This window comes from Ictidomys tridecemlineatus, chromosome 6 (assembly GCF_052094955.1).
Source record: "Ictidomys tridecemlineatus isolate mIctTri1 chromosome 6, mIctTri1.hap1, whole genome shotgun sequence".
Classification (NCBI taxonomy): Eukaryota; Metazoa; Chordata; class Mammalia; order Rodentia; family Sciuridae; genus Ictidomys; species Ictidomys tridecemlineatus.
Window position 1 is genome coordinate 196,514,381 of NC_135482.1, and position 27,480 is coordinate 196,541,860.

The following is a 27,480-nucleotide window of genomic DNA, read 5'->3' on the forward strand; positions in this document are numbered from 1 at the left end:
ATACATACAAGGATAAACAGAAAACAGGAGAGCCTCGGGGGGACAGGAAGCCGGGAGACGACGGGGTCAAGTTACAGCTTAAACGCACCAGGTCTGCTGGACTGTGGTTGGAGCCTTTGAGAGCTGGTGTCCACAGTGCCCAGGCTTGGGGCCAGCTGCAGCTCCACAGTCCTCCAAGGTGCCCGACACCACCTCTGCATGCAGACGTCTCACGGGGCGTCCGAGGCTGAGTCTGTCCGAGGCGGAGTTCAAATACTGTGAAGGCGGGGAGGCGTGATCATCCCCCAGACTCGCCCCTTCCTACCTCAGAATCACGGAGAATCACAAACAGGACTTAGGCAAATAAACCTATTTGACATTCTACAAAGACAGTTTTATAATGGAGCTTAAGGAATTTGTGAAGTCCAAGAACATCACTGTGGCAGCCTGTGTCTGGACGGCCCCGAGTCTCCTGTTTAAGGCGTCTTTCCACCTCAGCAGCACACAGAGGTGGCCTCTGGGGACATGGTGATTAGACCCTGAGGGTTCTGACCTCATCAGAGGGGTTCAAAGCTGAGTGGATTTTGGGGTGTGGTGGAAACTCACTGGGGGAGTGGATCACGGGGGTCACACCTGGCAATTGTATCTTGTCCTTTATCTCCCTGGGTTTCCCTCCGCCCTGAGCTGGGCAGCTTCCCCCCACCACGCCCTTCTCCACGGATACTCTGCCTTCACCTCAGGCCAAACCAATGGGCTGCCTGACCCTGAACTGAAACCTCGGAAACCAAGAGCCAAATAGATCTTTCTTCTTCCCTTTGACTGTTCTGATCAGTGCCGCTGTGAACATTTCTGTGCACATATTTGGGAAACAACTTTCAGTTCCTCTAGGTTTACACCTAGGAGTGGGATTTCTGGCTCAGATGATAATTGTGTTTACATTTTGAACAGCCACTAAAGTTCACACAGTGGCCAAATCCTACTTCATTCCAGTCCCTCCATATCTTGACAACATTCGTTAATTTTATTTTCTTCATTTATTTAAATCATCCTGGTATGTATGAATGGTGTCTTGTGTGGTTTTGATTCACATTTCTCTAGTGACTGCAAATGTGAAGCATTTTCTTGTGCATGCTGGTTATTTGTGGATTTTTTTTTTTGGAGAGATGTCTATTCAAATATTTTGTCTACTTTCTTTTAACTTTTGTTGTTTGGTTGTGAGAGTTCTTGATATGTTTTGTATACAGTCCTTAATGATATACATGTCTTCACAAATATTCCCTGTCATTCTGGAGTTCTCTTTTTTCTTCTATGATAGTTGCTTTTTAAGGTACAAGTTTTTAATTTTGAGGAATTTTAATTTTTCAATTATTTCCTTCTGTTGCTTATGCTTTTAACATCATATCTAAGAAACTATTACCCAGTCGAAGGTTATGAAGATATTTTCTTCTAGGAGCAGTGTATTCTATTTTTCTCTTGGATCCAGTTTGATGATTTTTATATATGTTGGGAGGTACTGATCCAATTTCATTGTTTTTCACGTTGCTCTTCAGTGGTCCTAGTACCCTTTGTTAAAATCACTATTCTTTCTACATTGAAGGATCTCGGAGCCCTTTTTGAGTAACTGTGGAACACTGATGTCTGGGTTTCTAGGTTCTGAATTCTCAAGTCATTTCATTGATCTCTGTGTCTGTCATATTCCCGGACCACACTGTTTGGGTTACTCTAGATTTGTAGTAAGTGTTGAAATCGGGAAATGTAAATCCTTCAGGTTTATCTTTCACAGGATTGATTTGATTATTTAGGATCTCTTGTAATTCCATATGTAATTTTAGGAACATTCTTTCCATATCTGCAAAAATAAAAAGTTACAAATTCATCAAAAATAACAAGTTATGATTGCTTTGATGAGCAACATGTCCTGGAAACGAAGGGGCAGGTAGATGTCTTGTGACCTCTTGGCTCCCTTGGGTAGGCATTTTTATTCTTACTGATGTTAGTTATAGTAGGTAAGTTTGTAAAAGGATAATTATCATTTGGTAATCAGCATTTTGAAATCTTAGTTCTCATTATTTTAATGATATTGTAAACAATTTTATTATAATCTTTTAGTATGAAATTAGACATTAAAAATTCACAAGAAATTTGAAAGTATAATTTGCCAAAAAATGAATATTATACAACTACACTAAGGACGTAGTAGAGCAGGGCCAGCACCCTCAGAATGCAGGTGCCTTTAATGTCTGAAAACACTGTGACTTTCCTTCACTGACCAAATCAAGGGGAAACAACTATATGTAACGGATGCAGAACTCTATAAAACAATAAAAAATTAAAATGTACTAAAAATATTTAACTGCACGTTAAAACCACAAGTGGATATCTTTCCTTGACTCTGACTATGGCTTCTTTAGGTACTCAGTAAGCATTTATCAATATCATTAATGTTAATGAATGGTAACTAGAACTCTCATATTGCTCCTGGCAGTATACAGTGCTACAACCATACACTTAAATTTAAGCTTGTGCCCATGTTTCAGCAATTCCACCTCGAGGAGTGTATCTCATAAAGTGATTGCATGAACTTGAAGAACGACCTGGAAGGAATGTTGAAGGCCACTTGATTCATTACAGACAAAAGTGAGAAACAACCCAAATATCTACCAGTAGGAAACCATTGAACAAAGTGTGGTACGGAGTGCTCTGCTGTGCAGCCAAAGCCAAGGCGAGGAAGGAGAGGGGGAAGAAGAACCACTCAGACAGGAGCGTGGTTGACTGTCACACAGGTAACACTGAGAGAAGCCGACACTCCAGAAAGCACATGCTGCACCTTACATCTAAGTGAGATTCGAGTGTGGGTGACACTGACGGATGGTGACCCTCTCAGGCAGAGGACTCCCACTGGGAAGGGTCAAGAGAGTGCTCTCTGGGATGATGGAGATGTTCTGTCATCTTGAGCTACGTCATGGTCACCCACGTATACTTATAAGCAAAATTGATCGAATATAAAACTCAAGACTTTCACATTTTACCAAGCATGAATTATCCCTTAATTAAGAAATAAAACACTGCTTTTCCATTGCATCAACTGACATCTTCATGGGAAACTGGAAGACCGTTGATGTGCACCTCATTTGGGACTCTCTTTATTCTTTCTTCTATATGTAGTTGTCCTTATTCTTGGACCAGTGTCAAAGGGTTTAATTACTTTCTAATAAATCTGATGTCTGACCATGAACACTGAACAGTGTATGCATTAAAAGACTACAATGGTCTTAGTGAGTCCATTAACACCGGTCATCTAGTCTAGCACGGCCACCTTTGCTTGTTTGAAAGTTGTTTTAAGACAAGTTTAAAATAAGAATTTATGTGATGTGGCTAGAATTCAGAACAGTCCTGTAGTCAGGGCCCTGTCAGTCTACCTGGGGAGGCGGCAAGTGCAGGAAAAACTCAGCGTCCCCATGGCCAACAGCCATCAGCGTCCTGCACGCCAGCCTGCCTGTCCCCTCCCTTTCTCTCCTCTTGCTCCTGGTGTCCTGTTTCCACCTGGGCTGTACGGTCCCCCCCCCACTGTGATGGAGTACCAGCTGCCCCACGTTCTGCCCAGGTGAGGCATGGAGATCCCTGGCAAGGCCCAACCCCTGTTCTGTGTGGGTTGTGGCTGCAGCCCAAGGTCCCTTGCTCCTTCATGTGACAGTAGAGTCCTGTGACAGAAGCACCACCTCACACGTGACCAGGATGAAAATTCTGATTTAATCCTCTGTCTCTGCTTCTGATAAAGTGAAACTAAAGAGCAAGGTGGGGAATGAGGCCTTTCCAGCCTACCGAGGCAGAGGGTTCTCCACGGTTAATGCCTCCGGGGGATGGAGGGACGTCGCCAGGCCTGTGACACTCATCCCATGAACTTGGCTTGCACATTCTCTCCCCACGCACTTGGGCACAGCGGGGTGTTTGTCATGCAGAGTGGAACACCCCCACAGATGCCATGTTACCTCGAGAATCATTAGGAACCGGGACGTTCGCTCCATGGGCCCTCACTGGCCACGTGAGGCATCCAGCCTATCGGAGGCCCCCACGCAATATGGGAATTTCCCCCGCACAGACTGTGTCTATAGAGGGGGTCTCCAGGCACCCAGGTCCTCTGTACCCTGAGCCTTCTAGCCAGCAATGGGCCCATGTCTGAAGAAGGCTTCTGAGAAACCCATGCCCGCTGCCAGCTGACCCCACTACCGACAGGACCTGTGAGGGGAACTGCAGGAGGGCCCCGACCCACCTCAGGAGTGAGCACGGTCTTGTCATTTCCAGCCACCGTTCGGGGCACTTGGTTCCACTGCAGCAGAAGCCTACGGTGACCCATCCGAGTTGGAAGCTCTTCCTCCAGCCTCCTCCGCCCAGGATTTCCCATCCCCACGGGAACAGTGTAGGGCAGCTCTGCAGCAGGACCCCTCAGTCCTGCTGGGCCTGTTTTCTGCTGTGTTTACGTCCTCTCCTGTGGTTCCCACGTTATCCTGGTCTGGACACTGCGCCGTGAGGTCACACCACTGAGCCACCACCGGTGCTTGCCCAGGTCAGGGAGGGTTTTGTTGTAAGAAGCCAAACCCACTTGTCTTAAGAGAGGGAAAGCAATTTAAAACAAGGAGTATTCCAAAAAATCAAGGTGACAAACATACCACGAGGCCTCCCATGGGACTGGATGTGAAGTCCAGACCTGGAGAGGGTGGGACTGCGCTCCTCTTCCTGCTGGTGCTTGTCCTCAGGTGCACGTCCTCTCTGTGCTCTTCCCCCTCCACCCTCCTCCCTCTGTGGACTGGCCTCCTGTTTGCACTCCAGCAGTTCCACTCTCTGAGTGCACCACGTTGCCGGCCACCACCAGCGTCCATCAGGTAACAGTCTCTGTTTTCTAGTTCCAGATCCCCAGCTGGGAAAGCCAGGGTTCCTGGTGGGCAAGGGGTCTCCTTTGGAGTTCAGAGGGTAGGGTGACCCCTAGGCAGTAGGACCTTCCCTGGACAGTGCAGGGGGTAACTTTCAGCATAGATATTTACTGAAGTTATTATACGGAGGGATGAGGTAAGGTTCGATGCTGGATCTCTGTTCCCAGTTGGAAATGTATCCAAAGGCAATTCTTATGGTGACCACATCTTTTTCCTGAGGTTTTGGTAAATCGTGTGGATGAGGGCGATCGTGTGGATCTTCCTCAAATCCTGCATCTCTAGACACACAGACTATGCATGCAGACCCACAGAGGCGAGCGAAGACAGTGGAACAGTGAGACACACTTGCAGTTTCTACTGAAGAAGCTTGGCTTTCAGAGCTGTGTGCGCCATACTTATCACCTTTGTACGGTGCTTTCTCAGAGAGAGTTGAGCCCTCCTGTGAGCCTCTTCCCACCCCAGCTGACCATGTGGCAGTCAGCACAGCATGTACAGAGTATGGCTGACCAATAATGTCATATTGCTACCACAGCTTTACGGATGAGGAAACCCAAGCCCGAGATTTGGAAGCACTGTACACACACAGCATTGTGAGGGCTTCCTTTTGACTCCCCGTTTCTCTTCAGGCAGTGGTCAGACTTTTTCTCTCTCCATGTCTTACTTACAAGACTGTAAATGTAAGACTGTGTGTGTGTGTGTGTGTGTGTGTGTGTGTGTGTGTGTGTCTGTGGGTACAATTCTAATTCAAGCAAATCACAATTAATTTTACAAACATTAGTCTGATTATTTTAATTTTTGTCTACACTATCCCATGATGCAAATTGAATGCTAGATTAGTACTCAGGTTAGTTCTGCACCCCATTTTGTTTGTCAAATGAGTCATTTTTGGAACCTCAGGTAACTTCTAAAACTTGGCACTGAAAAAGCATTTTAAATATATGTAACAGAAATTGGCAGGGGATCATATATAGAGAGAAAATAATAACTGAAGCCCGTGCTTATAACTGTGCACATTCTGGATTTACTGTTCCTACGTCAAGCTCTGAAGAAACACGGAGTTAAATTTATGTCATGATAAAACTGTCACTCTGAGTCTGTTCTGGAATATTTATAGAGTTGTTGATTTAAGACAGTTGCCGTGAGCGCTTTCTTCCTGGTTCTCCCCAGACCACATCCACCACAGCAGTGTGACTTAGAGGTTTTGTAGAACATCTAAGAGGAAACACTCAGTGAAATCACACCTGGCCTCGTAAACAGCCTTTACGTATCTTTACATCCTATAGAACCTTCCTAACTTAGGCTTTGCGAAAAATTATTATTATGCAACCTAATGCTAGCTGCTTACTTCTTCTTCTCAGTGGGAGATAAGAATTCTTAGGAACTCTTTTGTCTAATTTAAACAAACATATAAGAGAGATGACTGCTGGGATCACAGAGGAAGGGCCACTGAAAATCTGTCTTCCAGAAAAGCTACAAGAGCACTGACCAAAAAAAAAAAAAAAAAATCAATATCAACTTTTATGGAACATGGGAGTCTGACTAAATGCTTGCAATCATCTGAAGAGCACTATTCCATAAAAATGGTTGGGTTTCAGCAAGGACAGTGAGCCTCGTCACTTTGAAGCTTACTTGGTCCCATCTTCTTCTCTCAGCTGCAGGGTAGCCTTCAAGCCTAGGGCCTGTCAATCATGGTGGCCACGAAACCCAGCAGCCCAGTAGACACCGCAGGGGACAGTGGGATTGGAGCTCCCTCACAAGCCCCGTCTTTAGAGGCCTCGCAGATCCTGGGGTCTTGTGCTCACACTTGTTTCCATCAGACCCGCTGCGGAATACTAACGGTCTTTTCCTGGGGCCTTTAGGAAACAGTCTGCAGAGAACGCTTGGCGTTGCATCTCTCTAGAGCTGTGATACCAGCTGTGACAAAGAAGAAGCTGGCCAAACACTGAAAGGGAGCAGTTGGGGAATACTGTGGCCATAGCCTCCTGGGCGTGGCGATGACTATTTTCCATCAAATTCAAGACGTTTTCAGCCATTGGTTCTTGCAGCACACTCCTCCCAATTTCTCAGGGCACCTGAAAATCCAGAATGTTCCTTAGACTACAGAAGGTCGGGCACACGGTCAGGTCTGTGGGCAGGCTCCCGGAAAGACACTGATCTCTCACCTTAAGCTGAGCTTGAGGCTGTGCATACACAGGAAGTGCAGAGTAAGCAAGAGGTGTGAACCAGCACACCAAGGCGTGCCCTAGTACATCCATGGAGCCCCTCAGCAGATGCTGGGCCAATTACTATGTCCAGCCATTTGCCAAGTGTGTTCAGTCAGAAGCTGACTACCAAGAAGACTGAGCAAAGACTTCAGTGGCCACGGAGGACAACACAAGTCTTAGTTCGGAAAAATAGGAGTCAAGCAAACAAATAGTAATTACAAGCAGAAATAGCAGCAAACTCCTAATTAAAGAAGAGTCAATCTAATTTCCAAAGTTTTTTTAAAAAAATTATTGCTAATATTAAATTTTTAACAATTTTTTAAGTTTTTTATTTGTTTTTTTTTAGTTATACATGACAATAGAATGTCTTCTGATACGTCGTACATACATGAGTATAATTTCCCATTCTTATGGTTGTACATGATGTGGAATATATTCATATATGAACATAGGCAAGTCAAGTCCGATTCATCCTGCTATGTTTCCTATTCCTGTCCCTCCTCCCTTCCCTTCTAATCCAGTGAACTTGTATTCTTCTCCCCACCTTATTGTGTGATTGCACCCATGTATCAGAGAGAACATTTGGCCTTTGGTATTTTGGGATTGGTATATTTCACTTAGCGTGATAATCTCTACCCAGTTCCATCCATTTACCAGAAAATGCCCTAATTCCATTTTTCTTTATGAAATTAGTTGATGGGGTGTATATATATATATATATATATATATATATATATATATATATATATATATATCATGTTTTCTTTATCCATTTATGTGTTGAATGGATAAAGGAACCACTTTGGTTGATTTCACAGTGTAGCTATTGTGAATTGAGCTGCTATGAACATTGATATTGCTATGTCACTGTAGTATGGTGTTTTTAAGTCCTTTGGGTATAGACAAAGGAGTGGGATAACTGGTTCAAATGGTAGTTTCATGCCAAGTTTTCTGAGGAATCTCCATGCTACTTTCAGAGTGGTTATACTAATTTGTAGCAATGTATGAGTGTACCTTTTTCCCCACATCCTCATCAACATGCATTATTACTTCTATTCTTGATAATTACCATTTGGATTGGATTAAATGAAATTTCACTGAAGTTTTAATTCATATTTCTCTAACTGCTAGAGAAATATATTTTTCATATATTAGTTAACTGATGGTATCTTCTGTGAAGTTCCTTTTCAGCTCCTTTGCTCATTTATTGATTGGGTTATTTGTTTTTTTGGTGTTAAGTTTATTTGTTTTCTTTTCATTTTAAAAATTTGTTCTAGTTAGTCATATATGATAGTAGAATGCGTTTTGACACATCTTAAATAAATGGAGTACAAATTCTTATTCTTCTGGTTGTACATGATGTAGAGTTACACTAGTTCTTTAATCATATAAACAAGTAGAATAATAATGTCCAATTCATTCTATTATCATTCTTACCCTCACACCTCCTCCCCTCCTACACTCCCCCATGTCTAATCCAAAGTACCTCTATTTTTCTTTAGTCCCTGCCACACTTATTGTGGATTAGCAACTTCATATCAGAGAAAACATTTGGCCTTTGGTTTTCTGGGATTGGCTTGTTTCACTTAGTACAATTGCGGCAGTCTGGCTGGGCACAATTCAGGAGCCACTTGTCAAAAGAAACGAACTTTATTTTAGAACACACACACACCGCACTACACAGCTCTTCAGGAAAACCCTCAGAGCCCAACTGCCACCACCGGATTCCCACAAGCCTCTCAACCTCCCCGACTCCTCCTGCTCTTGAGGCCGATTGGCTGGGTCACGTGGGCGGAGCCAAAAAAAAGTCCCCCAATGAGTAGCTCCGTGATCTGAAAGGGCGGGGAAACAGCCCAATGAGCATCACCGCAGAGGAGCCAATCAGTTGGCAGCTAGAAGTTTGCTGGGGCCGCTGAGAGCCAATCATCAGCTGGCAGCTGGAAGTTTGTTGGGGCCCCTTCAGCTGTTGCTCTCAACACACAATAGTCTCCATTTCCATCCATTACTGGCAAAAGTCATAATTTCATCCTTGTTTAAGGCTGAATAATATTTCATTGTGTACATATATCACAGCTTCTTTATCCATTCATGTGCTGAAGGGTACCACGTTTGGTTTCACAGTTTAGCTGTTGTGAGTTGAGCTGCTACAAACACTGATGTGGCTGCGTCGCTGTATTATGCTGATTTTAAGTCCTTTATGTACAAACCAAGGAGTGGGATAAGTGGGTCAAATGATGGTTCTATTCCAAGTTTTCTGAGGAATCTCTGTACTGCTTTCCATAGTGGTTGCACCAATTTATAGTCCCACCAGCAATGTATGAGTGTGCCTTTTTCCCCACACCCTCACCAACAGAGTTTCAAGGGAATTGATGGCTGTAAATATATATCTTTGTTAAACACTATTTTTTAGATAAATTGTAGGTTCACAGCAAAACTGAGAGGAAGATACAGCGATTTCTCGTGTAGCTGCTGCTGTTGCACATACATAGCCCCAGGGTCAACACCCCTCCAGAGTGCTGTGCTTTTTGTAGCTGAGACACCGACATTAACACCTCCTGGTCATCAGAGTCCTGCATCAGATGCCTGTGTCGGAGGAGGCACATGGATGATCAGCATCCAACTGCCCCATTCAGAAGTGAGAAGAGAAGTGGACAGCACTGGGTGGCAGTAGGGGGGACGGCCAAGGTTTGAGTGGAAATAAGAGAAAAGCAGAGAAACACCACAGAGAAAACCATGACACCAAAAGTTGGTTCTTTGAAAAGATCAACAAAAATCTTCAGCTAAACAAACAAAAAATAATAATAAAAGAACAAAAATCTAAGCAAAACCCCCATATTATCAAAATGAGGTGATATATCATTTATATATATAAATATGATATATTATATAAATGTGATATATCAAAACCCCCATATTATCAAAATGAGGGAGATATATCACCACCAAGTTCATAGGCGTAAAATGAATTATTAAAATGTAACACTATTAAAATTGTATGCCAAGATTTAGGTGACCCATGGGAAAAGGAAAAATTCCTGGAAAGACACAAATCACTAACAATGAATGAAGATAAAAATAGAAAACCACGTTAGGCTTCCTAGAAGGAAAGATGTTGAATTAACAAAATCATCCTGTGCAGGAAAGAGCAGACACAGATGGCCCCGGGAAGGAATTCTTCCAAGTGATTAAACCTGAATTATTGCTAGTTTTGATGAGTGCTTCCTAAAATTTGGACAAAATGAACGTGGCCTATGAAGCCAGTATCATCTGTATATAAAAACCAGACACAGTCATCACAATACAAGCAAAATACAAATGGATATCTTCCCTGGGTATATCTGTTAGAGTCCTCAGCAAGACACAGAACACGGAAGCCAGAAATGCACAGTGTGATGGTCACTCTGATTGTCCACTTGATGGGACTGAGAGGTGCCCAAGATCAGGAGTGTCGGGTGTGTCAGTGAGGGTGCTTCTGGGAATGACTGGCATGTGGATGGCAGACCGAGGGGCAGACCCACCCTACAGGTGGGCAGCATAGTCCACTAGGTTGGGAGCCTGGATGGAACACAGGTAGAAGGATGAAGGGCGGCAGCAGCAGTAGCTTGGAGGGAGCGTCATCCCTGCTGGGGTGGCCTGGGGACATCAGACTCCAGCTCTTCACTCTTCCAACATGGACTCTCCGGAGAATTTCCAGGCCTTGGTTCCTGAACTGTGTCATTGGTGCCCCTGGTTCTGAGGCTCCAGCTTCTTGGACTGAGAAGCTGCTGGTTCCTCCAGCTCTCCAGCCTGTGGACGGCCACTGTGGGACCGTCCAGGTCATGTAAGCCAATCTAATAAATCCCCTTTTTAGAATCATACCTATGAATACATCCTGCTGGCGTGTTCCTCTGGAGAACCCTGACTTATGCACACAGGCAGGACTACAGCGTGACCAAGTGAGTCTGTTTCAGGAAGGCAAGATTGTTTCCATGCATAAAAATAAGATTCAATAAATACAACTTCCTCATAGAATAGAGGATAGAAGTCACACCATCACCTCAGTAGATAAAGAAAATGCATTTTAAAACACAGAATCCTGTCATATTGCTAAAGTGTATGGACACAAGACCTCAGAATCCATGTGATGCATTAATTAATCACCTATTGGAAGCCTCTCTGTCAACCGTAAGCTGCACCAAACCAGAGAGCTGAGAACAGGGATCTGCCCAAGATTTCTGGAATTCAGATCCCAGCTCTGCCTCTCACCATCCGTATGTCCCTGGCACATTCCTGTCTGCTCTGTTTCTCCAGGTGGAGAAGGAGGGTACTAGCTCAGTTTCTTATTATTTGTGAAGCAAAGAATAGACTCATGACTTGTCAAGGACAGGGTCCCAGGAAAACAGGGAAGGCCCTTGTGTGGGGTCCCTGGAGTGCTACACCCCAGGAGTTCTAAGCCAGCAAACCTGAAGTGGATGACTTTGTGCTCACAAGTTAGCACAGATCCCTAGGGTGCAGTGACCTCCTTCTCCCTCACTGTCGCCAGATGACAGGGAGCGTATTCCCTAAGAGAAGAGACCATTGTCCAGAGATTCTGCAGTCTTTAAAACCACAACTTTCAACATTCAATACGTTGGATAATATTAATGGTGGGTATACCAAGATGCAGAGCCAGGAGACATGACAGCTGTGGAAGCCAACCCTGGGGATGCGGACATGGGGTAAACAGGTTTGATCCCATGATGGCTCTGACCAGTCTATGCAGAAAGGATGAGAAAGCTAAACTCCTGCTAGAGAAGTGCGATCTACATGAAAATCTCAAGTGGAGACCTTGGACTGCAAAGTCACATGACTGACTGAAGTTGAACTGACGAGTTTGACAGTTGACGAACTGAGCTGTGAAGAATCACACTGTGCTGGTCAGTAGAAAACATGTGCTCGGGAAAACAGGGGCATAGGAGAGACGAGGGACGCAGGGAGAAAATGAACCTGCCTGTCCATACGCTCCTTGACTGGACCACGGGATGGATGGGTCACCTGCCACGTTGGAAGAGATAAATGGTAAGTAATTTTCTAAAACAGATTCCACGCACTCAGATGCCTATTTGAGAGGCACTAAAAATCCCTCTACTGAACAATTATCAAGTTTGTCCTCCTTCTCCTCCATCCTCTGATGTCCACTGGGTTTTAAGCTATGTGAGGCAGGCCGTTTTCTGATTTTCTCGCTACACCTCCAAATATTAAGTCAGTACACAGTGCACAAAAGACACTTCCTAAAATGTTTTGCATTGGATTGGGATCTGGTGTCACGGTCAGTCGGGCAGTGAGGGACCTAGTCTTCAGGCGTTAGACCTCCAGGCTTTAGTTAGATCTGGCGTTGGTCAAGGTGGGAGGAAAGTAGAAACTTCAGCTTGTTGCCAGGGTAGCCTGGACTTAGTCTTCACTGCTGGAAGCTTGGAAGGTCAGTGTGGCTGTGGGGCTTCAGCCATGCCTGATTCCACAGTGCACCTACCTACTCAGTGAAGTCCAATCTCCTGCAGCCTAGGCCTTGCCCAGCCCTCCTGGGTCTCCTTTTCCAGGAGGGCAGCTAGCAGCGTCATTGGCTGCTGCCTGTTAGTGCACATGAACCTGACCTAACTCAGAAGCTGCCACCTACGGGTCACTGAGCAATGTGTCCCCGTGGAGATCCAGGAAGGGCCTCACCGTGAGCTTCAAGAACTTGGTGAGACTCCTGTGAAAGGTTGCAGGCTTCATAGCTTCAAGCTAAGTAGGTGTGTGGACATGGCTTCCCACTGCCATCTGCCCTCTCAGGTATTGTGATCTTTGAGGTGTGTGGACCTTCAAGCCACGGGGACAGAGGTTGTTAAGGTTTGGATGTGGTGTCTCCCAGAAGCTCACATGGGAGAGAGACAGTGCAAGAAGGTTCAGAGAAGGAATGATTGGGTTACCAGAGCCTTAGCCCAATCAGTGCATTTATCACCTGGTGGGATTAACTGAGTAGGGAGGTGGGGTGTGGCTGAGGGGGTGCAGCATTGGGGCGTGGCTTTGGGATATATATTTGTATCTGGCAAGTAGAGATCTCTCTCTCTCTCTCTCTCTCTCTCTCTCTCTCTCTCTCTCTCTCTCTCTCTCTCTCTTCTCTTTCTCTCCCTCTCTCCCTCTCCCTCCCTCCCTCCCTCCCTCCCTCCCTCCCTCCCTCCTTTCTAATCATTATGTGAGCTGTTTCCCTGCGCCACACTCTTCTGCCATGATGTTCAGCTTGAGGAATGGAATATGCCGTCTATGGATTGAGACCTCTGAAACCCTGAGCCCTCAAATAAACTTTTCCTTCTCTGCCATCGTTCTGGTCAGGTCTTCACGTCACAGTAGCAAACAAGCTGATGAAACAGAGGTACTCATAGTGACTGTCGGATTGTAAGGATCTGGTGGCAGGACCCAGGGATTTGTAGAGTTAGAAAGTTCTGCTCAGGGATCTGAAGTCTGAAACATAGATGGGGGCTGTGACCTGATCTGAGACCTCCCCACGCTCCACCCAGGCCCCAAGGCCTGGTGCCTCCTGGCTCAGCAGTGGGTACAGAGAACGAGCTGCATGTTCTTAAGGACGTGTGGCGGACACAGCAATAAGGGGCACGTTCTCAGTGGCAAATCTGTGGGAATGAGTCCTCCACTGCCTCTCCGTGTCCCCACCTCCTCATTCTGCTGCTCCCAAACAGGCGACAGAGGTAGTTTCTGAGGCTGTAAAATACTTCCAGCTGGTCTCAAGTGTCTCTGGGAGCCATGAGTACCAGAATCTCCAGCTGTGCTTCTTAGACACACAGAGTGAGGTCCCCCATCGAGAGGCAGGACTAGGGCCTGACTCTAGGGGGGTAGGAAGAACCTCAGACATAACCAGGTGTGTTGCCCACAGAGTGTGGCCTATAAGCAGAGATACACATGGCTGAGACGTCACGCTTTCCTGTTGGGGCAGGCACCAATAGCAAAAACATGCCCTGAGAAGCCCTGAACTGGGGAAATAGATATTGAAAACCCCGATGTCGTTCTTAGACATCCTAAAGTTCGAGCTTCACTTAAGGCAAGAAATCTGTACTTAAGCAGTGTTGCTGGGCTGGGGTGTGGCTCAGTGGTACGGTGCTCGCCTAGCATGCTTGCAGCACTGAGTTCTATCCTCAGCACCACATAAATGTAAAATAAAGATATTGTGTCCACTTAAAACTAAAAAAATAAATGATTTTAAAAAATAAAATAAAGCAGTGTTGCTATGCAAATAGACATTTCCGTGGTGTTGATAAAATAATGTGCACATTCCTGCTTTCTTCTTCCCTTCTTTCTTGATGCATTAATGAGACAAGATAGAATTGTTAAGGGACTTCTTAGAGGATGATCAACTGTGTGGAAATTCTCACCTGTATGTTTTTAAAAGTCTTCACATGGATGTCTCCATTATTGTACCGAGAGGAAAGTAATTGAACTTGCTTGATGCTTTGATGTTAATCATTGTAACATTTTTTTAAAGAAATAAAACCAAACTTACACAAAATTGTCCTAGATAATTCAAAGGATTCCCACGGACCCCTCAAGGAGGTGTATTGACTACTAATATTGTCCACATAGGTTTTGTCCTTCTGTCTCTCTAGGAAATGTATTTTGTGGGGCTTCAAACTGGTACAAAATTAGAATCCACAATAATGTTTCTTTTACTCTCATGTTTCTTTTGATTTTACTTTTTTCTGTATTTTTATTGGTGCATTGTAATCATACATAATGATGGGATTCATTGTCATATATTCATGTGGGCACACAATATGACAGTATAACTTGGCCAGGATCATTTACTTCCCTGTCCCCCTCCTCCTCCCTCCCCTGGTCCCTTTCCTCTGCTCTCCTCATCTCCCTTTCGTTTTCATGAGAACCCCCCCCCCCACACACACACCTTTCTTTTCCATTTTCCTCTCTAGAGTTTGCATATGAGAGAAAACATATGGCCCTTAACTTTTTGAGTTTGGCTTTCTTGCTTACCATAATGTGCTCAAATTCCATTCCTTTTCCTGCAGATGACATGATTTCATTTTCCTGTATGGCCAAATAAAACTTGCTCGTGCAGATATACCTCATCTTCTCCATCCATTCATCCACTGTTGGACCTTGAGGCTGGTCCGGAGTTTGGCTATTCTGAATTGTGCTGCCGTGAGCATGGGTGTGCACGTATCACAATAGTGTGACGACTTAGATACCAAGGAGTGGTGTAGAGGGGACATGGTGGTGCTCTGTCTTTGGAGAACCTCCATACTGACTTCCATACTGATTTTCACTATGGGTGGGGGTTGTGCTAATTCATGATTCACCAACAGCATAAAAGTGTTCCTTTTCTCCAAAATCTCTCCATCATTTATTACTACTTATAGCCTACATGGCTGCCATTCTAATCAGAATAACATGAAACTTTACTGTAATTTTTTATTTTCTTGGTCCCTAAAAATGTTGAACATTTTTTAGTAATTTGTTGATCATTTGTATTTCTTCTTTTGAGAAGTGTCTATTCAGTTATTTTGCACAATTATTTATTTTTATTAAAAATTTTTAAAATTGTCAATATACCATTATTTTATTTATATATGGTGCTGAGATTTGAACCCAGTGTCTCACCTACTAGGCAAGTGCTCTACCACTGGACTACAACCCCAGCCCTCTTTTGCTCATTTATTAATTAGGATATTTGTTTTTTGGTGTTAAGATTATTGTGTTCTTCCATATGTTCTGGATATTACTCCTCGGTCAGAAAGTAAGTAGAAAGACTTTCTCCCATTCTGTACGTTCTTTCACATTCTTGTTTTCATTGTTATATAGAAGCTTTTTAATTTGATGCCAAATTGGTTTAAAATTACTGTGGGTATTCTGGGTCTTTTATTCTTCTAAATGAATTTTAGGAATGTTATTACATTTTTACTCCTAGTTCTGTGAAGAATTTCATTAGTATTTGATGGGGATTATGTTGAATCTGTGTATCACTCTTGGTAATACAACCGTCTTAACGATCTTGATTCTGCCTATCCATGAATGTGAGAGGTCTTTCTGTCTTACGGTGGCTTCTTCAGTTTCTTCCTTCTGCAGTCTATAGTTTTCATTGCAGAGGTCTTTCGCCTCCTTGGTCATATTTATTCCCAGGTATTTTATTTTATCTGTTGTGAATGGGATAGTTTTCCTGATTTCTTTCCCAGTAGATTTGTGACTGATCTTTTTGTATGTCATACTGACTTCTGTATGTTGGTTCTGTAACCTGCTGTTTTGTTGAATTTGTTTATTAGTCTAGTGTCTTCTAATGGAGCATTTGGGATCTTCTAAGCTGGGGTCATATCATCTGGAAACAGTGATAGTTAGACTTTTTCCTTTTCTATTTTTATTCTTTTTATTTCCTCTCTTGCCTGATTGCTCTGGCTAGCATTTCTAGCACTATATTAAATAAGAGTGGTAAGAGTAGACATCCTTGTCTTGTTCCAGATGTTGAAGGAAATGATTTCAGTTTTTCCCATTCACTAGGATGTTGGCTTTGGTGTGTGTGTGTGTGTGTGTGTGTGTGTGTGTGTGTGTGTGTGTGACCTATATGATGTTGAGGTTGGTTCCTTCTATTCCTCGTTTCTTCAGTATTTTTTAAATGAATGGGTGCTGGATTTTGCCAAAGGCTTTCTCTGAATCTGTTCCAATGACCATATGATTTTTGTCTTTATTCTACGTATGTGGTGAGTCACATTTATTGATGTGCGTGTGCTAAGCCATCCCTGCAGTCCTTGAGGGAATCCATCCTGGTCGTGATGGACGGTCTTCTTCTTATCTGGTTGAATATGATTTGCTGATATTTTGTGAAGGATTTTTGCAGCTAGTTCATCAGGGAGACAGGCTCACAGTTTTCTTTCCTGGGTGTGTCCTTATCTGGTTTTGGTATCGTGGTTGTACTGTCTTCACAGCATGAATGTGGAAGTGTTCCATCCCTTTCTATTTCAAGGAATAGTTTGAGGGGCATTGGCATTAGCTCTTCTTTAAAGGTCTAATAGAATTCAGGTGAGAAGTCATCTGTTTCGGGGCTTTTCTTTGTTAGAAGTCTTGCTTTTTTTAATGTTTCTATCTGATTGTTATTGGTCTGTTTAGGTTTTCTTTTGTTTCCACATCTCCTTTTATTAGCTTATTTTATCCCTAAGGCTAAGGTTCATTCTGATGTAATTATACAAGCATGGAATATCATTTATGGAATATCATTTATGGAATATCATTTATGGAATATCATTTGCTCTCACTCAGTCTCCAGTGCTCCCCTGTCTCTTTCCTCCCCCTTCCCCTATTTTCTTTCTTTTGTTCCACTGATCTTTCTTCTATCCATTTACATAGATTTTTTTTTTGAATTAGTGTCTTGTGGATAAACAGAGAGGTGAGACTGACTGTGATAGACTGTTCACAGGAAACTGTTCCGATTCATCCCATCTCTCTCCCACCTCCCCGTCCCTCCTCCCTCCTGCTCAGCCCCTTCTCTACTCCACTCATCTCCCTTCCATTTTCATGGAATCCCCCACCACCTTTTTTTGTCCTTCCTTTGTCTTTATTTTGGTCTGGCTCCTGCATACCAGAGACAACATTGGAGTTTTGACTTCCTGTGTTTGACTTAATTTAGTCAGCATGATGGTTTTCCAGTTCCTCTAATTTACTGACAAATGCCACAATTTCATTCTTCTCCTTTTTAAAATATCATTTTTATTGTTATTGTTTATTTTATTTGTGTGGTGATGGGGATTGAACTCAGGGCCTCATGCATGCTAGGCAGGTGCTTTACCACTGAGCTATCTCTTTAGCCCCAGTTTCATTCTTCTTTAAGGCTGAGTAGTACTTCATTGTGTATTTATACCACAGTTTCTCTATCTATTCATCTGTTGAAGGGCACCTACATTGGTTCCTTAGCTTTGCTATTGTGAGTTGTGCTGCTATAAACATTGATGTGACTGCATCCCTGAGTATGCTCTTGTTAGAACCTTTGGATATATGCCAAGGAGAGGGATAGCTGGGTCATGTGATAGGTACATTCCTAGTTTTTTAGATCTATCCATACTGATTTTCACAGTGCTTATATTAACTTGCAGTTCTATAAATAATGTATGAATATGCTTTTTCCCCACATCCTCATCAACATTTATTTTTGTTTGTATTTTTTGACAGTTGCTATTCTGACTGGAGTGAGATGAAATCTCAGTGAACTTTTGATTTGCATTTGCCTAATTGCTAGAGATGCTGAGCATTTTTTCATGTATTTGCCAACTAATTGTATTTCTTCTTTTGAGAAGTGTCTGTTGAGTTATTTTTTGCCTATTCACAATAACCTAAAAAAAAATCTTGGGAATTAATCTAATGAAGGAGATGAAAACCTACAGCAATGAAGACCACAGGACACTGAAGAAAGACATTGCAGAAGGCCTTGAAGGACGGACAGAACTCTCATGTGCTTGGATGCACAGAATCAATATTGTCAACATGTCCCCAGTACCAAAAATATCACACATGTTCAGTGCAATCCATATCAAAACACCAGGGACATTTTTCATAGAACTAGAAAAAAAAATCTGTTGTAAAATTCATTTGGAGGAATGAGAGACCTGGATAGCCAAAGTCATCCTGACCAAGAAGATCACTGTGAGAGGCATCACAACACCTGGTCTCCAGGTGAAGTAGAGAGCTGTAGGCAGAGAGACGACATGGCATTGGCACCAAAGCAATGGAACAGAAGAGTAGAAAGAGACAAACCCACACAGATGAAGTCATCCAGCACTCATCAAAGTCGCCAAAACAGATATTGGAGAAAAGATAGCCTTTTTAATTAATAGTGTAAAGAGCACTTGAAATTCATATGTAGAAGAATGACACTCGAGCCCTGTCTCTGACCCAAAGTCAATTCAAAGTCCATCAAAGACCTTAGTATTAGGCCAGAATCTCTGCCAGAATCGAACAATTGAGATTGTTCAATGCTCAATGCTCCAACATAGGGCACAGATATCAACTTCCTCAACAAGAATCATAAAGGCAAGAAAGAAAATCAAGAATCCATAAATGGGATGGCATCAAATTAAAAAGCTTCTGAAAAGCAAAGGACACAAGGGGTTGAAAAGAGCCTGCACAAACGGGGAAGAGTTCTGCCGCCTTACACAGGGGATTAATGTCGAAAATACACACAGAACGCAAAAAACTGAATGCCCAGACCCCCAAATAAACCAGTTGATAAATGGGCAAGGAACTGAACTGTTTAGATTTCTGTGTCCTCTTGATTCAGTTTGGCAGGTGATATGTGTCTAGGAATGTGCACATGTCTTCTAGGTTTTAATTTATTGGAGTATAAGATTTCAAAAGAGTCCCTAGTGATCCACTGGATTTCTGTGATGTGAGTGATAGCCAAAGTAATCCTTTAATTTTATAAATTTAAGTTTTCTCTCTTTGTTATTTGATTAGTTTGGCTAGGAGTTTATCGATTTTGGTCATCTTTTCACAGAACTAACTGTTTCATTGATTCTTTGTATTGTTTAATTTTCTATTTCACTGACTTGATTTTCTTTCTTTCTTTCAACACTTTTGGCATGGGTTTGTTCTTAGTTTTTCAACATTCTTGAGAAAATAATCATTAGGTTGTTTTTCTGGGATTTTTTCTGATCTTTGTATGTAGGCATTCCTAGCTATAAACTCTCCTTTAAAAACTGATTTCATAGTGTCCCAGAGGTTCTGGTGGGTTGTATCACTATTCTTGCTTGAGTCAATTTTTAAATTTCTATCCTGATTTCTACTACTGTCCATTCATCGTTCAAAAGTGTATTATTCAGTCTCCACGTGTTTATATAGTTTCTGTAGTTTTTTTCTGTGTGTTCATTTCTAATTTCATTTGATTAGATAATATGCAAAGATCTATATTTATTTTTTGTATTTGCTAAGAGTTGCTTTGTGGTCTAAAATATGATCTATTTTGGATAACTTTACATGAGCAGGTAAGAAAAAGAGTGAATCTGGTTGTTGTTTGATGAAGTATTCTGTAGATATGTAACAAGTTCATTTGATTTATATTTTTTGAGGTCAAAAGAGTCTTTACTGAGTTTATGTCTGAATGTTATATCTATTGGTGAGACATGTAGAAATCACCAGTAGTATTGTACTGTAGTATATTCAGAGTCTTTATGTCAAGTCGTGTCTGTTTAATGTAACTTGGAATGTTGATATTTGGGACATAAATATTATGGCTAAATCTTGTTGGATGATTCACTTTTCCAGTATGAAGTGACTGTTTTTGTCTCTTCTGATTAATGATGTCACATAGCGACTCCTGCTTGGTCCAGACTCCATTTGCATGGTATATCAGTTTCCATACTTTCACTTTCGGCCTATGACTGTCTTTGCTTATAGGATGAGTCTCTTGCAAACAACATGTGGTAGTGTCTTATTTTTTAATCCATTCTGCCAGCCTATGCCTTTTATTTGGAGAATGAGACCATTTACATTCAGTGTTATTGTAGAGAGATGTTTATTAATACCTGCCCTTTTGATGTATGTCTAATGCTTAATTTGGTCCTGTTTCTCATTTACTTATCTACTCTTTAAATGAGATTTGTCCATTTGTGAGCTCTGTAGTTCGGTTTTGATTTCTTCTCCATGACTTTATTATTTATTTAAGTATTTTCTTTGCTCTTGATTTTGAATGTAGCATCCTGGGAAGGTATGAGCCATTATCAAAGTGATACTGTGTGACAGTCAGTATGGAGAGCTACACAGTGGTGTATACCTAATGAAAGCTCTAGAGAGTATTTTGATTTGCATTTATCTTATAGCTGGAAATGTTGAACATTTTTAAATATGTTGATTGATTGTGTATCATCTTCTGAGAAGTGTCTGTTCCTTGGCCCATTTATTGATTGGGTTGTTTGGTTTTTTGGTGTTAAGATTTTTGAGTTCTTTATATATCCTAGAGATTAGTGCTCTATCTGATGTTCATGTGGTAAAACTTTGTTCCCAAAATGTAGGCTCTCTATTTACCTCATTGATTGTTTCTTTGGCTGAGAAATTTTTTAGCTTGAATCCATCCTATTCATCGATTCTTGATTTTAATTCTTGTGCTATAGGAGTTTTATTAAGGAAGTTGGGACCTAATCCAATATGATAGACGTTAGGGCCTACTTTTTCTTCTAATAGACACAGTGCCTCTGGTTTAATTCCTAGGTCCTTGATCCACTTTGAGTTGAGTTTTGTGCATGGTGAGAGATAGGGGTTTAATTTCATTTTGTTGCATAGTGCTAGTGGGACTGGAAATTGGTGCAGCCAATATGGAAAGCAGTATGGAGATTCCTTGGAAAACTGGGAATGGAACCACCATGTGACTCAGCTATTCCTCACCTCGGTCTATACCCAAAGGATTTAAACACAGCACACTACAGGGACACAGCCACATCAATGTTTACAGCAGCACAATTCACAGTAGCTAAACTGTGGAACCAACCTAGATGCCCTTCAGTAGATGAATGGATAAAAAAAATGTGGTATATATACACAATGGAATATTATTCAGAAATAAAAGAGAATAAAATCATGGCATTTTCAGGTAAATGGATGGAGTTGGTGAATATAATACTAAGCGAAAAAACCAAAAACCAAATGCCGAATGTTTTCTCTGATATAAGTTTGCTGATTCATAATGGGGTTTCTCTAGATAGGGCAGAAGGGAGGAAGGAGAAGGGAGGGGACATGGGGGTAGGAAAGACAGTGGAAAGTGATGGACATCAGTACCCTAAGTACAGCAGTGAAGACACAAATGGTGTGACTCTACTTTGTGAACAACCAGACACATGAAAAATTGTGCTCTATATGTGTGATACGAATTGTAATGCATTCTGCTGTCATACATAACAAATTAGAAGAAAAAAAGGTCGGATTAAGTCAGAAAAAAAAGAAAGCTCTAGAGAGAGAGCTGAGGCCTGTGTCCTCTACAGGTAATTGGAACCATGTTACCGAATCCATACTACAAACAGCTGTCTTTTTGAAGAAAGTATTTTAATCTAAATTTGGGAAGTTTCCCACAAATCAGCAACTTTGAGGCATTAATTTGGTGTTTCCTGTTGTGATTTTGAGATTTCCAGTGCCGTTTTAGGTTAAGACCTCAGTCCTTGGAGCTGGGAGGCTGTGCCTGGGCTCTGCACCCACCTGCCCCACCTGTAGTCCCAGGCACACATCCTCCACCAGAGCCTCTGTTTCCTTACTGGAAAACAAGTAGGATTGGAGAGCATGGAAGCATGTTTTATGAAGTGCCAGGGACAGTGTTGGACTCTTAGGTACCTAGAAGAGTGTTCAGTATGCTGGTTTCAGAAGATGGTCCCATTCTTTTTCAGAAGTGCATGCTATAAACTAATTTTTATACAAGTGACATTTCTTCATCTCTCTTAACATGTAGTGATGTCCCCATGCTGTGTGTTTAACGGAGTCAGGATTTGGTTGGTACTGGCATAGGTGTATGAGAACATGCTGTCCTGATTTTGCCAGTAGCTGACTTCATCTTATTCTAGAGTCTCACCCGGGGTTGAGGGGAAACCAGTTCATATCCAGTCTGTGGTGCTAATTGTTCCGTCTGATAATGGAAACTGCCCCATCAGAGACTAGTCCTTTCTGGGAAAAGCAAAATGCCCCCTACCCTGCCCCTGGCCCCCATGTCTGACTACGGAGGGCACCAAGCTTGCTCACTCACATCTGCAGGGCAGGAGTGGTTTTCTCAATCTTCCCCTTCCTGTGTCTCCTTCTTCCTCTGTCTCCGTCTGCTTACTATCAGCTCACAGGAGCCTATTATTAAACTCCCAGGGATTTTTATGAGTCAGTTGTAAACCAGTTAAAAATTCCTGTATTAAAAATCAATTAAGGGCTGGGGATGTGGCTCAAGCGGTAGTGTGCTCGCCTGGCATGCGCGTGGCGTTGGGTTCGATCCTCAGCACCACATAAAAGTAAAGCTGTTGTCTCCGCCGAACACTAAAAAATAAATATTTTAAAAATTCTCTCTCTCTCTCTCTCTCTCTCTCTCTCTCTCTCTCTCTCTCTGAACTTACAAGGCAGTAGATGGTATTGAAAACAAGGTGAAGGGTGTTCTCTTTGACCATGAACATTCCCGCTCCGTACCCTGTTTGCTGTTTGATGGATTGTCCCCTGTCCTTCAAGGGAATAGTGCTGAATTTGCATTGCTTATATTCTACACTAGAATGCAACACTTAATAATGCAGGGTTTGGGAAACCTTGGAGCACACCTTGAACGTGGATTCTGTGATGGGCTGCTGTGGAGTACCATCGCCTCCAGTGACTTTTCTAGTTGAAATCATCCAGAGATCCTGGCCGAGCGCCGGGAGGCATGCTGAGCCGTCTCCATGGCTGGCTGGCTGACTCCCCACAGGAACCCCAGGATGTGGAGTCCAGTGACTGTCCCTGGTTTTGCAGGGAGAAAACTGAGGCATACAGTTCAGTAGCTTCCTGGTGGTTTTCCCAGGCGTCTGTCTATCCCGGACCTAAGAACAAGCCCTGGTCCCTGGGGTGTGTGATGTACACGTGCCTGCACATGGCGTCAGGGAGCCTAGCCTGCTTGGTGAGGAGGGCTGTGGGACAGCCGCTCCGACCCAGCCTTCCCGGGGGTCAGGTGGAGTTGGGCAAGATGGTAAGAGAGGTCCAGAAGACAGGGAGCCGGAGGAACAGACAAGGAGGGGCCCTGAGGTCACTCCATGTTATGGAGGATGGTTGTAGAAAGACAGGATCCCTCAGTGAGTGATGACCTTGTGATGACCTTGAGCTGTTTTGTACAGTTCTCTTATAAAAAGAGTCACTTTTGGTTTAGATGTACTTTTGTGAAAAATGCATTAATGCAATCTTATTAAGACTATGACACTAACCATGGGAACTAGCATACACCTTGGGGACCTGAGTGGCCCTCCTCTGAGCTGTCTCTAAGCACCATCGTGTGGAGCAGAGGAGGCAGCTCTGTCAGTCTCACCGCCCAGTGGTAGCCCCATGCTCATGAGTTCACCTTTGCCTTCAGATGGAACTGAGGCCTCCTTTCAGCTGAGCTTATTCTGGTACCTGGCGTGTGCTTTGAGGTCCGCAACGTCACTGCTGGGATCTCTGTGGCTTTCTCCCACAGTGCTTTGTGACATTGGCAGAGACGTGCCCTGTTGACACAAGTGGACTTCAAGGTGCAGAATGGCAGCTCTGATTGTTTCCAACCAAGAGGCCCTGACAAGATTAGCAAGCACAGTGGCCTAATGTCCACCTGTCATGATGGACAAAAGGTTAGACTTAAGCAGTAGAGGGGGAGAAATAAAGAATGTCCAAGTGCTTTTGCCCCTTTTAATACTTTATTCACTCAAATCACCCAGTACAATTTCACTCTATAGGTTCTTAATCAAGAAAACGACAATCCTTAATGCTAAGCACTGCAATAGACATCATCAATTCATAGCAAATGTGTCAAGATTAGTTAATTGTAAGCACTGCAAATGCACTAAATCATGACAGGTTGATGGCAGACATTCCCTCTGCTAAGTTCAAGTGCCAGTTCAAAAGTCTCCAGCCTTAGTCTTTAAGTCCAGCAGGTGCACGCTCACTCAGACCACAGTGACCAGGTCAGGAACCAAGGCCGGCTTCTCCTGGGGTGGAGCTGACGGCTGGCTGAGGAGACTGTCAGAGGAGAAGTCCTTGCTCTCGCCAGGGACTGGTGGGATGTGGCTGTGAGCGGTGAGGAAGATGCAGAGGATCAGCAAGGATGAAAGTGTTGGGATGTCCGTCCAGGTCCTCATCAGGCTCTCAGCTGAGGGCATCAGTATGACTGGCTGAAAGTCTGTTCATTTGCTCTATTATTTATACTAAATTTTGGGGCTTTTGACCCCCCTTTCAATCCCTATCAGCTGCCACCACATTTCTCAGTGACATTTACCCTGGGGTTAAAACCTTTGGTCTGTCGGTCTCCACCCTGATCCTTCACCTTTCCCTCTTACTGGGTGAGAACAGCCTGCCTGAGACTTCACTCTGAGTGCACCAGGTGGGGAAGTGACTTGCTGGTGCCTGAGGGCCACTTGGAGGGCTCTTACAGGTGTCCTGGTGAGACTGCAGGTTTCAAACTGGAGTTTTAAAATGGGGCTGCTTAGGCTCAGGCCTCAGCCGTCCTCACACCACCTAAGCCCAGTGAAGTCGTGGCTGTTATTTATTTTTGTTATACTAAAGAAGTGTGAGTGGACACTTTAGTATGCCAGTTGTGAAGATATGGCCACCCTTGTTCCTTTGCATGACCACGAGGAGGGCATGGCCAAGAGGAGGCCGATGTTTGGCTGGGGGGAGAAACCCACCAGTTGTAGCTGAACGAAATGGAAGCTGGTGGTGATCTGTGCTTCTCCCCTGGCTCAGCTGCTGTGGTCTCGGGTGTTAATGAAACGCTGCAGTTCGTGGTCGGGGTGTGGAAGAGATCTGCTACAACTCCATTCTCCTCTCTCGTTTTTTCAGTGCTCCGGCTCCTGAAGGAGGGGGCGGATCCGCACACTCTCGTCTCCTCAGGAGGGTCCTTGCTCCATCTGGTAAGAGCCGCGGCGGTCAGGGGGATGTGGGTGTCCCTGGAGGAGAAGCCTGACTCGAGGGCCCAGGCAGGATGCACATCTGACAGATGGTGTCGAGGAGAAGGATGTGCTTCCAATCGACAGGCTGGATAAGGAGCTGCACTTATGATTTCTGCTCAAAGTTTGTGAATAATCTTTAACAGATGTAGTTAGACAGCATCTGCCCAAAGGAAAATGTTTTCAAAATTAAGTGGTGTTCAAGCAACCAGTGAAGCGGTCCTGCGTTGGTTGGGCCGTAGTGGATACCTGCCCTGTATTTTCTTCTGTAACTGTCCCTTATTGCCCTAATGACATTGTACTCCCTCTGCTCATCATCTGGCTCATATCAGTGAATAGAACCCCCCTTATATGCCTTCACAAATGAGAGAGGGAATGATTAAGTAAATAAACAAATAACTGCATGCATAAATAAATGTTATTATTATAAATGTTATCAGGTTCACAGGCAGGAGAGTTTCTGCTGACTTAGGCCCCAAAAATTAAGAAAAAAATCAACAATTACTTGATTTAGGGACATTTAGGACTTATTTGAAGATAACTTAAAGTCGGAAATACCAAGAAAACATTAGGAAAAATTCTAATTTAGGGTTATCTACCAAGACAAAAGCATTTCTTCAGGTTCTGGCGACTGTGATAGAGAAGGGTCCTGCCTCCCCCAGCCACGGGCTCCGTCCCCACAGGGCTGCTGGCCTCTACTGCACTGTGGAGTCACCCTGATGTCCAGAGACCCCCACTTGGCTTTTCTGGGCTGTAGCTGACTCCTGGGAGTGTCAGTCTCTCCAGGTGATTCTAATTTGCAGCCGGGATTGGGGAAAACTGCTTGAAGGAGACAGACTCCTACCGAAGGTGCACGAAATCTGGAAAGCAGCTGATTGTGGAAAGCCAGCAGTCAGAATGTGGGCAGGAGGCGCTTTGCAGAGAGGGCAGGTGGCCTCTCACCAGCACTGGAAGGAGACCCAGGGAGGTGGGCAGGGGACCCTTCTTCCCTGAAGTGCCCTGGTCTGACACTCTGCACTGCGCACTGCCTCCCTGGTGCTCGCGGGGAGCACTGCCTCCCTGGATCCCACCGTGGTTCTAAGCAGCCCTAAGCTCCCCACGCTCTCCTGAGAGCCTTCTGCAGGTAAGGGGCCTCTCGGCCAGCGTCCCCGGCTGTTGGCACCAGGTCCAGTCCTCCCGTGTTTGCTTCTCCAGGGGGAGGTGGGTCTTTTCCAGGAATGAGCCTGGAGAAGTCACTCTGATGTGACCAGGCAAGTGCTGTCTGTAGGTGAGTGACGGGGCGGGGAGATGAGGAGGGAGAGGGGCCAGGGCTACTTCTTGGCCCCTGAGTGTTGACGGGCTCTGAGTCCTCTTCAGTGGACAAACCTCTGTCCTAGGAATTAGAACATCATCTGCTTTTTCTTCAATTTTGAAAAGCCAGAAAGCCGCCACCTCTCTTTGCCTGGCAGCCACCACGCTGAACCACGGTCTCTTCCCTGGGGCATCCGCTTCCCCGCTGGCCTCCCATCCTGCCCTCCCTGGACTCCCAGCCCCACATGGCAGCTGGGTCGTCACTTTTTCTCCCAAATGCCCCAGGAACCTCCCTTCTCACTCAGTAAAATCCCAGGTCCAGCCTGTGGCCGAGTCCTGGCCCTCAGCTGTGGGACCCTCCTTCAGGGCCCCTGCTCCCTGCTCTGCCCACCCTGGCCACTTGCTGCTGCTCAGCCCAGAGGCCCTGGTCCTCCTTGGTGTGACCTGCAGTTACCAGGGCCCAGGTGCACG

General features: G+C 44.0%; 1 protein-coding gene across 4 annotated transcripts in view; it reads left to right on the forward strand.

Annotated features, from left to right (window-relative positions):
* The window catches only part of Myo16 (myosin XVI), a 524,759-nt gene that overhangs the window by 164,778 nt on the left and 332,501 nt on the right, over positions 1-27,480 (forward strand). For all 4 annotated transcript variants that reach the window (XM_078016333.1, XM_078016334.1, XM_078016331.1 and 1 more), the window contains exon 3: positions 25,613-25,683. In XM_078016333.1, the coding sequence (XP_077872459.1) occupies positions 25,613-25,683 (71 nt within the window). The remainder of the gene's footprint in view (positions 1-25,612; positions 25,684-27,480) is intronic.